Source organism: Peromyscus maniculatus, chromosome 23 (assembly GCF_049852395.1).
Source record: "Peromyscus maniculatus bairdii isolate BWxNUB_F1_BW_parent chromosome 23, HU_Pman_BW_mat_3.1, whole genome shotgun sequence".
NCBI classification, from domain to species: domain Eukaryota; kingdom Metazoa; phylum Chordata; class Mammalia; order Rodentia; family Cricetidae; genus Peromyscus; species Peromyscus maniculatus.
In genome coordinates this window covers 27,045,242-27,061,848 of record NC_134874.1, presented here as the reverse complement: position 1 = coordinate 27,061,848, position 16,607 = coordinate 27,045,242, and the positions used below count along the sequence as shown (strand labels likewise).

Below are 16,607 nucleotides of genomic sequence, written 5' to 3'. Positions count from 1 at the left end.
GCAGGTGGCATATGGCTGCAACCCCAGCCTTTAGGAGGTAGAGGCAGGAAGATCAGAAGTTCAAGGGCATCTTTGGCTACATGGGGAGTTCAAGGCCAGCCTGGGCTACATGAAGCTGTTTCAAAAACCACTTTAAAAAAAAAAGAACATTGCACCGGGCGTTGGTGGCGAACGCCTTTAATCCCAGCACTCGGGAGGCAGAGGCAGGCGGATCTCTGTGAGTTCGAGGCCAGCCTGGGCTACCAAGTGAGCTCCAGGAAAGGAAAGGCTCAAAGCTACACAGAGAAACCCTGTCTCGAAAAATCAAAAAAAAAAAAAAAAAAAAAAGAACATTGCTTTGTACTTATTAAAATCATAAGAGGAGGGCTGGAGAGATGGTTCAGTAGTGAGGAGCACTGGCTGCTCTTCCAGAGGACCTGAGTTCAATTCCCATCCCTGCGCCCCGCCCCCATGGTGGCTCACAACCATCTGTAATGAGATCTGGTGCCCTCTCCTGACCTGCAGGTATACATGCAGGCAGAACACTGTATACATAATAAATCTTTTTAAAAAACTCCTAAGAGGGTCAGGCGGTGGTGGCGCACGCCTTTAATCCCAGCACTCTGGAGGCAGAGCCAGGCGGATCTCTATGAGTTCGAGGCCAGCCTGGTCTACAGAGCGAGATCCAGGACAGGCACCAAAACTACACAGAGACCTGTCTCGGGAGAAAGAGGAAAAAAAAAAAAAAAAAAAAAACTAGGAACGGATGATCCAGCCAGTCGGATCTGGAAAAGCTAGGGTCTGATGCCCAAGGCTTCAGCAGCAGCAAGAGACTCCCTTGCTTGGGAAGATGGAAAGGACCCACTGGCTGGCTTCTTCCTCTTTTTATCCCTTTCATTAGCCGGTCAGCGGAGCTGAAGGGTAGGAAAGGGGCTTGGGAAAGGGCAGGAATGAGAACGGAGGTGGAATAAGAGAAGAGGACTTTAGAGGCAGGAAACGAGAAGAAAATTAATAAGAGTAAAGAAAAACTACTCACAAGACTCAAACCTCGTGCATCGCCTTTTCCCGCTTTCAGTCAAAAGCGGGCAGTTGATTGGGAGCTGGGGAGCGGCTGCCTCGTTGCCTGGCAACCGACTGTCTTCCGCGCTTCCCTCGCAGAGCTGCCCTGTAGTGATGTAAGAGGCATGTGGTGCATGTTGGGGCCATGAGGTCCTTGGACCTCCGTGCTGCTTAGAGCGGCGGGCTGCTCTGGCCGGGGGTGGCTGGCACAAGTCCCAGCCTCAAGGCGGGTAACCGTGGCCGGGCCACTGTCCATGTGGACCCACCTGGACTTGGTGTGGTCTGGTAAGTCCCTGCTGCAGTCTTTGGGCCATCTACGGCTTCTCTGCCAGCCAAGTTCAACTGTGGGTGGGTCAGCAACAGCCCACATAGATGCCTTGATGGATGGCAAGCGTTGTGTGACTGGGTTTTGTAAGGAACACATCACAGGCGGGCGGTGTGGCACACGCCTTTAATCCCAGCACCCGGGAGGCAGAGCCAGGCGGATCTCTGAGTTCCAGGCCAGGCTGGGCTACAGAGCAAGTTCCAGGAAAGGCTCAAAAGCTACACAGAGAAATCCTGTCTCAACAACAACAATAAACAAACAAACAAACAAACACATTTCAATAAAAAGGCAGATTCAAGGCGCAGGTACTGGTGCCCGCCTTTAATTCCATCACTTGGGAGACAAGGCAGCAGAATCAGAAGTCAAGGCCACATGGGATACCTAAGAGGAGGGAGGATTTGAGATGGGAGTGGGGCACATGCTTATGAGGCAGGATCAAGAATTCAAGGGCAGCTTCAGCTACATAGACTATTTGAGACCAGCCTAGGCTATATGAGACCTTGTCTCCAAAAAATGGGGCTGAAGAGATGTCTTAACTATTTCCCATTACAGAGGACCTAAATTTGGTTCCCAGCACCCAAGTCAGGAGGCTCACAACCTCCCATAACTCCATATCCAGGGAATTGGACACCAGCTTTGAAAAGGATGTCTCCAGGCACTTGTACTCAATCGCATATATCTACACACATACAAAAATAATAAATAAAATAAATCTTTTCAAGAGAGAATAAACAAAAACAAACACAATAAAAAACCTTGTAGGCATGGTGGTAAGGCTTATAATCTTAGCTGGGGAGGCTGAGGCAAGAGGTTCTGAAGTTTAAGGCCAACCTGGACTAACTAGTAAAGCCATCTGAAAAAAAAATAAATAAATAACCACACAGGAGTCATGATGGCAACCACATTTAATCCTAGCACTCAGAGGCAAAAGCAGGTCCCTGTGAGTTTGAGGCCAGCCTGTTTTACATAGTGAGTTCCAGGAGAGCCTATGTAAATAGAACCTGTCTCAACTACCCACCCCCTTTCAAAAAAAAAAAAAAAAAAAAAAAAAAAACACTGTAGGATATGCTGTAGCCCAAGTATCTTAGCCTATAATTTCCTTTACCCATTTTGTCTTTACTTCAAAGCATAGACATTGGGGCCTGGAGAGATGCCTCATCCACTGAGAGCAGTTGTTACTCCTGCAGAGAACTCAGGTTTGGTTCCCAGCTCACAACCACCTGTAACTCCAGTTCCAGGAGATCTGACATCCTCTTCTGGCCTCCTGGGGTACCAGGCACTCATATGGTGCATATACATTCTTGTAGGCAAAATGCTCATATACATTATAACTAAATAAAAGTTGGTTTTTGTTTTGTTCTCATGCTGGGCACGGTTGGCACACACCTTTATTCCCAGCACTCATCATGCAGAGCCAAGAGGATCTCTGTGAGCTCAAGGTCAAACTTGTCTACATAGCAAGTTTCGGGACAGCCAGGGTTATATATAGTAAGACCTTATCTCAAAAAGTAATAATTCAAAGTAATGTACCAAGAGGTGAAGAATTGGCTCAGTCCTTAAGAGCATGTGGCCACTGTTAGGAATTTGCACTCAGGGAAACCCCCCAGCTGGCCCGACTAGGGAGTCCCACATGTCGGGGAAAATATGCTGGCATGCTGGGCAGATGCAGAGCGGGTTGGTGGGTGATCCATGCCATGCCGGCATGGCAGAGGGGTGGCGCCAGACAGTCATTCATGACCCAGATGCTACATCCGTTTGGAAATGGTTTATTATAATAGAGAGATGAAGAGAAAATAGGAAAGAGGAAGAGAAGAGAGAGGAAGAAAGAGAGAGAGGGGGGTTGAGGGTACATTCCTCAGGGGAGAAAAAGCAGAAGAGAGAGAGGAAGCTGAGGGGTTTTTCCTTAAAACGAGGCTTTTATGTCAGGATGCAGGGTGGCACCAAGGGGTCAGAATATTAACATTGGTTTCCAAGGAGTGGGTCAGAATTTTTTTTATTTTGAGAACAGTTTTATTAAAGTTGAAAAGCATGGCACAAAGTAGGTGAAAATCCTGGTAGCCACAGGGAGGAGAGATGAAGGAAAAGCCATTCCTGTTAAGTTCATTGTGGAGGGTCAGACTATTAACAGCTGCTCTTGCAGCAGATTAGATTCCCAGCACCCACATGGCAGCCTAGAACCAGCTGTCTTTTTTTATTTAAAGATTTATTTATTTATTTATTATCTATACAGTGTTCTGTCTACATGTGTCCTTGCAGGCTAGAAGAGGGAACCGGATCTCATTGTAGATGGTTGTGAGCCACCATGTGGTTGCTGGGAATTGAACTCATGACCTCGGGAAGAGCAGCCAGTGCTCTTAACCTCTGAGCCATCTCTCCAGCCAGAACCAGCTGTCTTTAGGTTCAGTCCCAGGGGATCTGAGGCCCTTTCCTGACCTTCAAGAGCACCAGGCATGTGCGTGTGGCCATACATACATGCAGGCAAAAAAAAAAAAAAAAAAAAACAAAACCCACTTACATGTAAAGTAATAAAATAAACCTTTAAAATGTACTATACTGAAAGAAGAAAATTAAGAGGTAAAAAGTAAAAAAAAAAAAAAAAAGACTAGCCATCAACTGTTCCTGGCATTATAAAGTGTTGGGGATAAAACTAAATAGCTTAATAGAGTTTCCATGTTTTTGCAGGAAGAGATGAACACTAAAAGAGAAACCAGGGGCCCGGATCGATGTCTCAGTGTTCACAAGCACTAACTGCTCTTTCAGAGGACCCGGGTTCAGGTCCCAGCACCCACACGGTGGCTCACCGCCCTTTGTAACTCCAGTTCCAGGAGCTCCAATGCCCTCTTTTGACCTCTGTGGGCACCAGGCATGTATGTGGTCATGCATATACATACATCATATACATACATGCAAGCAAAACACTCAAAGTAAATCTAAAAGAAATACATAAGTAGATGATTCATCAAATCCTGATGGTTACTGTGGAGGAGAGGAGAGTGCTGGGCATGGCGGTATTACCTTGTAATGCCACAGCCGGGAAGGAGTCCGAGCCTGGACAGATTCCAACCTAGTTTAGGAGATAGCATGGAAGAATAGGTCTGATCCAGGAAGAGAATTCACACAGTCCTGAGAGCTTGTCAGGTGACAATGTCGGGGAGACTGAAGGCATGATGGGAGGGGCCACATTTGACCTGGCTGGTCCCTTTGTTAAGCGCACCTCTTGCATATTTAAATCTGAACCTAGGCATGTGGTGCACGCCTTTGATCTCAGCATTTGGGAGGTAGAAGCAGGAGGATCTCTGTGAGTTCCAGGTCAGCCAGGACAATAGGGTGAGGACCTGTCATTAAGAAATGAATAATATACCCGTCGTCGTCGTCGGTGGCACACACCTTTAACCCCTGCTCTTGGGAGGCAGAGGCAGGCAGATCTCTGAAGCCAGCCTGGTCTACAGAATGAGTCTCAGGACAGCCAGGTCTAAAAGGAAAAACCCTGTCTCAAAAATCCACACTTTCGAATTTGTGTCAATGCACGCATAATAAACAAACAAACTTTATTTGCTTTTAATGTATGCTAAAAATGAGGACAGATAAGAGTCCAGCGAGTCCTAGTCCACGTTTGGGGACTTGACCTTTAGGTTTTGGAGGGGCCAGGGGTAGAGAGCTATGTGTCATTAAGCAGGGTGGGGTCCAGATGATCTTTGTCTGAGTTCTGCTTCTGCAAAGTGGCCTGAAGAAGTCCTTACTGCTTGAGGGGACAAGCAGGTTCTCAGGAAGGGACGGCGCCGGCTTTAGGAGCCACCTCTCTGCGGTGAACCAGTGCCCCCTGGTGGTGAACGATGGCCTTGGACGCTCGGCTGCCTGGAGTCCAAGGTAGTTCCCAGTTTAGAACAACTGGTGAGGGTGAGCTTTAGGCATCTTTCACGGGTCTGGGACACTGTAAAAACTTGACAGATGCCTCGGTTCAGCCTCCGAGGGGAGTGATACAAAAATCACCGTTCGTGATTGACAGTTTACGTGCAGAGGCAAAGAGGCAGCCGGAAGGAAGGGAATTAGAGGAGAAATGAAGGAAGAGATTTCCAGTTTTCACATATATATATTGTGTGTGTGTGTGTGTGTGTGTGTGTGTGTGTGTGTGTGTGTATGTGTGTGTGAGTGAAGTCACTTGAGTGCCACTGCACCAGTGTGGAAGACAGAAGACAACTTTCAGGAGATGGTAGTTGCCGTCCTGTGTGGTGTGGGATTGAACTCGGGTCATCAGGTCACAGGCCTGTTGAGTACTTTGAACTGCTGAACCATGTATCTCCCTGCCCTTGCCTAGTTGATTGTGAGTTAAAGAGGAGTCGGTACTTTGTAGCAAAAGTACTTTCCGAGGCTTGTTACACTATCCAAACATTTCCTTGGCTTAGTTACTTCCTCGAGTTCGGGTTTTCAGACAGGGTCCTCTTGTTCCTATACTGAAGGCTGGCCTCAAACTCAACTATGTAATTGAGGATGACCTTGAACTTCTGACCCTTCTGGCCTCCATCTCCCAATTGTTAGGATTATAAATGTGGATCACCACAGACTGGCCAATGGATAGGAATTTCATCCTCAAACTTCAGGCAACAGGAATCTGACTCTCCTTAGTGTGAACCCACAGCCAACCAAGTTTAACTTTTTCATAAACCAGAGGTGACATCGAAATTGAATTCCTGAATTTTGAGACATATGCTGGAGCATTGTCAGTCTTAATTTGTACAAGTATTCCCACGATGGCCATGACTTCTAATAGGTGTTAGAAATGGAAGGCTCTCACACTGTGAGGAAGGCTTGTCCCTGACAAACATACACACACGAAAGAAAGAGAGAAAAGGAAGGAAGTGAATCTACCCGTTCGCAATGGGCCATCGGCTGTCCCGCAAACCCAGGATGAGGGGCTTAGCCAAAAAGCTATGCAGCAAAGGCCTCTGGGTAGAAATAAAGACTCAATACAAGTGCTGTGGGAAAAGGGGGGAAGGGAAGAATGTGCACTAAGCCACACCCTCTCTGTGTTGGAGTAGCCCATGGCTCAGAACAGGAGGCTGGAGGACACAGGAGTGGCCAATCTCTACACCTTTCAAACCTGTGTGTGACCTGCAAGTGTGTTTGGTGCCTGTCCTCAGAAGATAAAACCAAATTGGAACTGGGGAGTGGTGGCCTGCGTACCTGTGACCCCAGTACACAGTGAAGCTAGCCTGAGCTACACTGGACCTTGTCTCCAAGAAACTAAAAATACAGGGTAGTGGTAGTGCATACCTTTAATCCCAACCTGCAGGAGGCAGAGGTAGGCAAATCTCTGTGAGTTCAAGGCCAGCCTGGTCTACAAAGGGAGTTTGAGGACAGCCAGGATTGTTACACAGAGAAACCTTGTCTCAAAACAACAAAAACTAAAGAACTAAAAACAGCACTCAAGAGATGGCTCAGTGGTTAAGAGCACTTGTTCTTACAGAGGGCCCAGTGTGATACCCAGCACCACATGTTAGGCAATTCACAACCATTTATAACTCCAGTTCTAGGGGATCCAATGCCCTCTTCTGGCCTCTACTGGCACCAGGCATACACATCAGGCAGGCAAAACACCCCCACACACACACACACACACAAAATAAATAAAACTAACATTTAGTTAGGATGACTAGGATGACTGTGGCTTATAATAAGTTTTGGTTTTACCCAATCACTGGGCAAGCTTTAGTGAAACATTTCACTATTAGGATAAGAATTTGTACCGTATCAAGCTGATGAAAGAAAATGCTGGCCAGGCGTTGGTGGCACACGCCTTTAATCCCAGCACTCAGGAGGCAGAGGCAGGTGGATCTCTGTGAGTTCAAGGCCAGCCTGGGTTACAGAGTAAGTTCCAGGACAGGATCCAAAGCTACACAGAGAAACCCTGTCTTGAAAAACAAAACAAAACAAAGCAAAATGCTGGCTGTACTTTCAGGAGGGGAGGCTAAAATCTTTTTAGACTATGGATTAGCCTATAGAAAAATGTCTGCCATAAATCAGTGAAGGGGAAGATGAATAGGAACCTCACTTAAACAACTTAAGTAAAACATTTTTAAATTATAACCTATTTTTATGTTCAGGCTATCTGAGTAGTATTTCTCCTGCAGTTGTACATAAAATGTTTTTACATTTAAAAAAAGGACAAATACTATAGAATTGTATTACATGAAATATATAGAATATACAAATTCATAGAGACAGAAAGATTAGACATTATCTCAAGACAGAGAAGAAAGAAATATAGAGCAATGATTTCCTAAGTACAGAATCTCTGTTTTGTGTGATGGAAAAACCCCATAAATGGACAGTAGTATCAGGACATAATATCATGAATGTAATAAATCAATACAATTAATGCAATTGATTAATATCATAAATATAATTATTAAATGAATACTGGGAATGTAATCAATGAATACCACAAATGTGATTAATATCATGAATGTAGTTAATAAATATCATGAGTGTAATTAAAAAATAAGTTTAAAAAAAAAAAAGAATTGTCTACTGGCAACCTGAAGGAGGAATTTTTTCAGTCGAGGTTTCTCTTCCCAGATATGTCTAGGTTTGTGTCAAACAAACCAACCAGCATACCTACTGGGTCATCTCCCCAACCTCCCCTTTGGGGGGTGGAACAGGGTCCCATGTAACCAGGCTGTAATGGAACTCAGTAGGTAGCTAAAGGATGACCCTGCACTCTTCACCCTCCTCCTCTACCCCTTGAATAGGCACATCCGGTTCTGTGCACCCCACCCCACCCCACCCACCACACCACACCTCTGCAGGGAAAAGGGTAAAATGACTGAAGGGGTAGGCTACGAGATCCAAGCAGACCTGACCCATTTTGCTCTTTTGTTAACCACAAATTTCAAAGGGCAAATACAAGCCTCGGGTAGCTTGGTCATGTGTCCAGTGCTTCAGTGATTCCTATAAGACCAAGGGAAGGCTTGACAGGTAAGGGTGTGTGTGTGTGTGTGTGTGTGTGTGTGTGTGTGTGTGTGTGTGTGTGTGCCTTTACAGGAAAGCCTGGGGCTGCCCTCTAAGGCTGCTCCACAATAAAGCCCTACTGGATTACACCTCAGAAACTAAGCAACCCCCGTGTTCAGGAGGACCACCCCATCTCTTAACTATAATCTGTGCCCGCCTTATTCATTGTCATCTACCAGTTCAGCTAGTATTTATTAACAAACTAAACAATGTGCATTGTCTCTGAACTTTAACCCCTGCCTCTCCCCCACACCCAATCCCCTTCTCTCTTGTCCATCCAGCTTTCTCTACCTTGCTCTTGATTGTGAAGAAACAGCTTTCAATTCCCCTTCCCAACCAAAAAAATGTGGGCTGGGAAAGTGGTTCCATTGTACAGTGTTTGCTGGGAAAGCACAGGACCTAAGTTTAGATCTCCAGCATCCAAGTAAAACCTGGGCACAGGAGCTGGGCGCAGGAGCCGGGCTCACGGAAATGGTTTATTATAATAGACAAAGAGAAGATAGAAAGGAAGAGAGAAGGAAAGAGAGAGGGGTCCAGGGGTGCACACCTCATGGGAGTGGAGGGGAGAGAGAGGCTCTAAGAACAATCAGACTGCAACCCACAGAACCAGGGAGGCTATATAGCAGGAGGGACCCTAGGATGACTGTGGCTTAGAATAAGTTTTGGTTTTACTCAATTACTGGGCAAGCCTCAATGAGACATTTCACTATTAGGATAAGAATTTGTACTGTATCAAGCTGATAATAAATAAATAGAAGAAAGAGAGAGAGAGAGAGAGAGAGAGAGAGAGAGAGAGAGAGAGAGAGAGAAAGGAAGGAAGGAAGGAAGGAAGGAAGAAAGAAAGAAAAAGAAAGAAAGAAAAAGAAAGAAAGAAAGAAAAAGAAAGAAGAGGCTTCTATGTCAGGACTAAGGGCAGCCCCAAGGGGCGGATCAGAATATTAACTGGTGTAATCTCACTAAGTAGCCCAGGTTGGCCTAGAACTCACAATCCTACTCTTGTCTTCACCTCCCAAATGCCAGGATTACAGGAGAGTGCCAACACGCCTTCTCCTTCTCTTTCTCTCTCTCTCTCTCTCTCTCTCTCTCTCTCTCTCTCTCTCTCTCTCTCTCTCTCTCTCTCTCTCTCTCTCCCCTCCCTTTTTTTTCTCCCTCAAGACAGGGTTTCTCTGTGTAACTTTGCGCCTTTCCTGGGACTCACTTGGTAGCCCAGGCTGGCCTCGAACTCACCGAGATCCGCCTGCCTCTGCCTCCCAGAGTGCTGGGATTAAAGGCGTGCACCACACCGCCCCGCATGCCTTGATTTCTACTGCGGCTCTTCCTCAGCCTCAAGCGTCAGAACAGGCTGTCAGAAAAGCTGTTTTTGTTTTGGTTGAGACAGGGTGTATCTGTGTATTCCTGGCTGTCCTGGAACTCACTCTGTAGCCCAGGCTGGCCTCAAACTCACAGAGATGCGCCTGCCTCAGCGTGCGCCGCCGCCACCACCCACCGCTCAGTTTTTCCGTTTCGTTTAGAGCCAGCGTTCATGTCTCTTACGTAGCCCTAGCTATCCTGGATCTCGCTCTGTAGCCCAGGCTGTCCTCGAACTCACAGAGATCCTCCTGCCTCTGCCTCCCGAGTGCTGGGACCAAAGGCGTGCGCCACCACCGCCTATCTAAACGGTCTTTTTTCAAACCGCGTCTCTCGCCAAGGCTGCGGCGCTTCCCCGCTTCACCCGGCGCGCCCGCCGCGTCGGGGGCAGTGACGTCAGCGGCGGCGCGCGGCGCGGTGTACCCTGGGATATTTAAGTCCGCCCCGCGGCGCGGAGCCGCGATGTCTCCGGCGGCTGCGGCGGCTGGCGGAGTGGAGCGGCGGCGGCCCCCGCTGGGCGTACGGGAGGGCCGGGGTCGGGCCCGCGGCTGCGGAGGACCGGCGGGTGCCGCGGCACTCGGCCTCGCGCTCCTGGGCCTCGCGCTCTACCTGGTGCCCGCGGCGGCCGCGCTGGCCTGGCTGGCCGTGGGGGCGAGCGCGGCCTGGTGGGGCCTGAGCCGCGAACCCCGCGGCCCGCGGGGCCTGTCGTCGTTCGTGCGGGACTCGCGCCGCCCGCCGCGGCCCGCGCTCACCGCCTCGCCGCCTCCGGCCAAGCCCGCGGCCAACGGCAGCCTCTGTGAGCCCCGCAGCCCGCTCGGAGGCCCCGACCCCGCCGAGCTCCTGCTCATGGGCAGCTACCTGGGCAAGCCCGGCCCGCCCCAGCCTGCCCTAGCGCAGGACCCTCCGGACAGGCCGGGCCGCCGCCCACCCGCATGCTCCCCGCCGCCCGCGTCGGCGGCCCAACGAGTCCACCACGTCTACCCCGCGCTCCCCACCCCGCTCTTACGACCCTCCCGGAGGCCGCCCCATCGGTAAGTTATGGCGATCTTCCAAGGGTCGCTGCGGCTTTGACCTAGGGCTCAACCTGGAAATCCGATTTTCCCTTACCTTCCTTTTTTTTCTTTCCTTTGCCTTTCCCCTAGCTTTTCTTTCTTTTTATTCCTCCCCGTTTCCCCTTTCTTCATTACGCTCCTGTCTCTTTACTATCTTTTTTTTTTTTTTTTTTTTTTTAAGGTAGGTGTTTGGTGACCCAGGCTGGCTGACCTCGAACCCTTTCTTTGGTTGAGGCTGTCCCTGAACTCCTCATCCGGACTGCCTCCACCTTCTGGATGAGGAGTTCAAGGACAGGATTACAGGTTTGCATCTTCACACCAGTTTGTATGCTGTGCTGGGATCGAACCCGCAGCTTCATTCATAGCAGGCAAGCACCCTGCCCATTCATTCCCTGGCCTTTGGTTTTGGGTTTTTTTTGGAGGCAGGCTCTCTTGTAGCTCGTGCTGTCTCTTGAACTCACTCTGTAGGTGAGGATGACTTTGGCTGACCCTCCTGCTTCCACCTACAAAGTGCTGGGATTACAGGTGTGCTCCACCACAGTCAGCCTAGATTCCGGATGAAAGCATTTTTTTTTAATTGCATATGCATGCGCAGTTCAGAGGACAGCTTGCTGGAGTCTTTTCTCCTTGCCCCACGTGGGTCTCTGAGATTGATGTCAGGTTATCAGGCTTTTGGCAGCAAGCGCCTTTACCCATTCACCTGTTTCCGCTGACCCTGATACGTGTGTTCAGTTGAGGATGAATACCTGATAATGTTTAGCTTTCCTCTGTATTGGTGATTTAGTGCAGACAAATTGAACAAAATTATCTCTACACACCCCAAATACATGTGCTTTTCTTCTGAAGTACCTGTGTGGGCAAGGTTTTCAGTTTACCTCTTAATTGGTTGAAGACCATGGTCGAGACAGCCATTAAGCAACTGATATTTTCTGCCCTTGGATGGAATGGGAGACATTTGCCATTAAAATGCTCTGTTCCCTGTTGCTTAGAAAGATTTAAGATCTGAGCTGTCGGTGATAGAGTGCTCTGTCTAGCATGCTCACACCCCTGGGTTTCGTCACTGCCAAAAATAAGAGAGGTTGATAATCTCTGGGAAAGAAGTGTTAGTGCCTCTGTTTCTGCAGTCAGTCGAATTTGATGCTCTGGTAAGGCTCTGTGGTTCCAGCATGTGTCTCCTATTCTCTACAGAGATTGTGGGTCTTTATCCAGTCGATTCGTTATAACACCCCGAAGACGATATCCCATTCAGCAGGCCCAGTATTCCTTGCTTGGGGCACTGCCAACAGTTTGCTGGAATGGTGGCCACAAGAAGACTGTGCTGTCTGCACGGAACTCAAGGATGGTGTGTAGCCCAGTGACAGTGAGGATTGCCCCTCCAGACAGCAAGTTACTTCGCTCACCAATGTGAGTATGAGTGTGTGTGTGTGTGTGTGTGTGTGTGTGTGTGTGTGTGTGTGTGTGTGTAAACTGTGTTTGCAGGTAAGCACCTGCACCTGCGTGGAAACCAGCAGAAAGCCTCGGGTCTCCCTTAATTGCTCTCACTTATTCCCTTGAGGCCAGGGTCTCTCCCTGAACCCGAGGCTCACGTTTCAGTCTAGCTGATCAAGCCCTAGTCGTCCTCTTGTCTCTAGTTCCCTTGGAGCTGGGGTTGCGGGGGTATGCGGGTGCTGGGATCTGAACACCAGTCCTCCTGATTGTGTAACTCTTCATCACCGAGCCATTTCTGCATACATGCATGCATGCACATACACACATACATGCTCAGTCACACTCAATCTATTTATAGACCAGGCTGGCTCCAAATTCAGGATGATCTGCTTCTGCCTTCTCACTGTTGGGATTACAGGCATAGGCTACCAGGCCTGACTTACTAATGATCATAGTTTCTACACATACGTGAGTTAAGGACTCAATTGTCAGTTAGTTTCTGGCTTCTGTTCTCTACGTGATAGTTAAAATATCCTGTTTCTAAAATCCTGTCTTTGATCATAGGCCAGAGCAGATGCTCAACACAGCACTGTCTTCACCATCGAGTAATGCCCCAGACCCTTGTGCGAAGGAGACGGTGCTGAGCGCCCTCAAGGAGAAGAAGAAAAGGACAGTGGAGGAGGAAGACCAGCTACCCCTTGATGGCCAGGAAAACAAGAGAAGGTACTGATCAGAAGAGTACTTAACTGCCTTCCCAGGGGGACTCCAGAGAATTTGTTCAAGTATAGGTGATTTCCATGAAGGTGATTTCCAGCTCCAGTATGAGCCTGGAAACAGCTTGGTAGTAGGGGCTTTAATATACTGTTCTTTTGTTTATTTGTTTGTTTGTTTTTTGTTTTGTTTTTGTTTTTTCGAGACAGAGTTTCTCTGTAGTTTTGGTGCCTGTCCTGGATCTCGATCTGTAGACCAGCCTGGCCTTGAACTCCGTCTGGCTCTGCCTTCCAAGTGCTGGGATTAAAGGTGTGCACCACCACCGCCCAGCTTACTGTTCATTTCTTAAGGCACGGGTGTAAAAAGAGTCCTAATTGGTCTTAGCAGTAAAAACTCAGAGTCAAATATGGAGTAAATGCTAAAAGACCATAGAAGCAGAGCATCCAGCCACTAGAGAGACTTGTTACCTCTAATAATCCTCAGCCTGAAAAGGGTGACCTCCTGTCTCCGCCCAGCCAGATCACTTCCTGTTTCCTCCTCCCAAGTGCTGGCATTAAAGGTGTATGCCACCACTGCCTGGCCTCTATGGTTAACTAGTGGCTGGCTCTGCCCTCTGGTTTCCAGGCAAGTGTTATTTGCCAGAACATAAACAAAAATCTCAGCACACATGGGTTAGGTGAGCTACAATTCCCTTGCACTTAGACTCTGCGCTATGCAGGAGTTTACCTGCATTAGAATGCTTGCCCCCGTCCCCTGTTCCCCTCCCAGTATTCAGAGGAAGATTGGTGTTAGACTTTGCAACCCAAGGTGGCCTTCAACTCCTGAGTCCTTCTACCTCCTAAATACTGGATCATGGGCTTGTGTGACCAGCCATCAGCTTCGGATACTAACCTGTTAAGTTTTATTTTCAAAAGAGAATGTTCAAAGTCTTCTCCAATTGTGTTTTTCTGTTATTTAATTAAGTGCCAATAGTATTGCTGAAAGAAGTGTTTGTCCCAGCCAGGCGGTGGCGGCGCACGCCTTTAATCCCAGCATTCAGGAGGCAGAGGCAGGTGGATCTCTGTGAGTTTAAGGCCAGCCTGGTCTATAGAGCGAGATCCAGGACAGCCAAGATAGTTTAACACAGAGAAACTGTCTCAAATAAAGCCAAAATAAACAAATAAAAAAATAAATAAATAGATTTTACTATATAGTCCAGGCTAGACTAGAATTCATAATCATTCTGCCATAGCCTCCTGAGTGCTAGGATTACCTATGTGCATTGCTGTGCCCCACTCTAGTTAGGGATATCTCTTTTTTTTGGTTTTTCGAGACAGGGTTTCTTTGTGTAGCTTTATGCCTTTCCTGGAACTCACTTGGTAGACCAGGCTGGCCTCGAACTCACAGAGATCCGCCTGCCTCTGCCTCCCGAGTGCTGGGATTAAAGGCGTGCACTACCACTGCGGCTAGTTAGGGATATCTTTATTGGCACATGTATTTATGGAATAAAGGATGTTAGAGGAGTTACGGGTGTGGCAAGTTAGCATTGTGCTGATGATGCCCCATAGCTGAGCAGGGACAGCAGATGGCCAGGGAGGCAGGGAGAAAATGACAGCCATTGCAGTCCAGGTAGGTTTCTCATGTTCTTTTTTGTTTGTTTCTCATGTTCTTTAGGATAATTCTTTTTCTTGGCCCTGGTACACCTGTAGCTGAGGATTCCATATTATTTTTCCCATAATTGGAGTTTAGCAGTGATCACTGGAACCATGAATGGACTCTTGTGATTTTTCAAGATAGTTTCTCTGTGTAGCCCTGACTGGCCTGGATCTCAGAGATCCTCCTGTCTCTGCCTTCTGAGTGCTGGGGTTAAAGGTGTGCGTCGCTACCACCCAGCTCTTTAATTTTTTAAAAAGATTTATTTATTTTTAATGTACATTGGGCCTGGATTTATGTCTGTGTGAGGATGCCAGATCCGTGGAACTGGAGTTACAGACATTGTGAACTGCCATGTGGGTGCACCCAGGTCCAACTGCTGAGCCATCTCAACTGCTGAGCCGTCTCCCGAGCCCCCTGAGTACACACTTGCATGTAGTGTACAGTGCTTTCCTAACAGCTCTGGAGCACTAGGGCTCTGTGGACTGCTACCTATAATATAGCTAAATTTATGATTATAATATTTTGATATAAAATCAGCCACTAAAAACTGGTAAGTCTTTCAGGCATGGTAGCTAGCACTGTAGAGGCTGAGACAGGAGGATTGGAAGTTCAAAGACAGCCTGATTAGCTAGCTAATGAGTTCTTATGTAGTTTGGACAGAATAACAAGAACTTGATTCAAACTTTTTTCCTTCTTCTGATGCACCTGAGTAGTTGAGGTATATTAGAGTCTTTCTTGCTCCTTAGTTACCGGGACAATCTTAGAGTAACATACTTTCCAGAACTGAGTGGTTTGAAACAAACCTTTTCTTGTTTATCGTGGAACGTATACTCTACAGAGGGAGTGCTGGGCCCCAGGAGTGTGGAGAAATGCTTTCAACTTTCTTTACGCCGTTTATTGTGTTTGTGTGTGAGTTGGTTCACACATGGAGGGCAGAGCCCAGCTTATGAGGGTCAGTTCTCTTTTTCTACTTGTGGGGTCCAGGGGTTCCCAGAATCAAACGTGCTTTTACCTGCTGAGCTAATGACAGCCCAGGAAACCCTTAAAGGGTTGGGAGGAGAGGCCCAATACCTCATGGAGGACTGTTTTGCTTTCTCACAGGCGCCATGATAGCAGTGGGAGCGCGCATTCGGCATTCGAGCCCCTTGTGGCCAACGGAGTCCCCGCCGCGTTTGTGCCTAAGTAAGTGAGTCCCGGGTGCTGGAGTCATGCTCCGCAGAAGTGTGTTTTGACAGCCCATGCCTGTCGGCTTTCCTCTTTGCTTTCTGCCTTGTGTCCAGTTCACACTCTGACATCTGGAAGAACATTTGGACTAATTTGCCATGATTAGATATTTTCTCTCCAATTTCTTCTGATGTTTTTCCACTAATATGAGTGGAAAACACAGAGCGGGTCCTTGTTTAATGACATATTGTGCTAATGTTGCGGTAATCCTTCTGGAGTGCACGCTCCGGCACCAGGAAGAGTGGAGGAGAGGAGATGTCACAGTGGACCAAAGCCAGCGGAGCTCCTGAAGGGCTCTGACAGCGGCCCAGTTTACAGTCTCACTTCATACTCTAAAGCCGCAAGGTGGGGTGAGATTTTACAGACGTGAACATGCCAATCACCTTGTTCTAAAGGCATACATTATAGTTGACAGGTGTAAGCTTTTGTGCTCGGGTTGTTAAGGACAGCAACCTTTGGTTTCTCCAGGTCATCCTGTTCCAAGTAGCAAGTGAAGCCATACTTAGAAATGGGCAGTACACACAGTGCTTTAAGTGAACCACTGAAGAAACCCATAAGTCAGTGTCGAATCATTGGTCTGTTCTGTCTTATTCTGCTTCACTAACATGCTATAGTTGACCCTTCACAGAATAGAAATGTTGTAGCATGGAATTTAAAATAAATATTAAATATCTCACATCTGAGTTTAAAAAGTTGGAGGAAGTTTGGGTGCAAGGGACATAGGTTCCAGTATGTTTGTAAAAGGTGGTCTGAAGCCTTGCATTCAAAATTCAGCTCCCTTGTACTGCACTTCGGGAGACATGCACACATGTTGTGGACCACCGAGATGTGAAAGGTAA

At 47.7% G+C, this 16,607-nt stretch overlaps 1 protein-coding gene across 3 annotated transcripts in view; it reads left to right on the top strand.

The window, feature by feature from the left end:
• Positions 1-1,153: 1,153 nt before the first annotated feature.
• The window catches only part of Pom121c (POM121 transmembrane nucleoporin C), a 26,863-nt gene continuing 11,409 nt past the window's right edge, over positions 1,154-16,607 (top strand). The window contains exons 1-5 of one of the 3 annotated variants that reach the window (XM_042268486.2): positions 1,154-1,323; positions 4,046-4,230; positions 11,959-12,174; positions 12,763-12,921; positions 15,646-15,726. In XM_042268486.2, coding sequence (XP_042124420.1) covers positions 12,110-12,174; positions 12,763-12,921; positions 15,646-15,726 — 305 coding nt within the window. In that variant the 5' untranslated portion in view covers positions 1,154-1,323; positions 4,046-4,230; positions 11,959-12,109. Of the gene's footprint in view, positions 1,324-4,045; positions 4,231-10,161; positions 10,750-11,958; positions 12,175-12,762; positions 12,922-15,645; positions 15,727-16,607 lie in introns of those variants that run through there. The other 2 variants (XM_042268487.2, XM_006971289.3) reach the window with 2 other exon arrangements.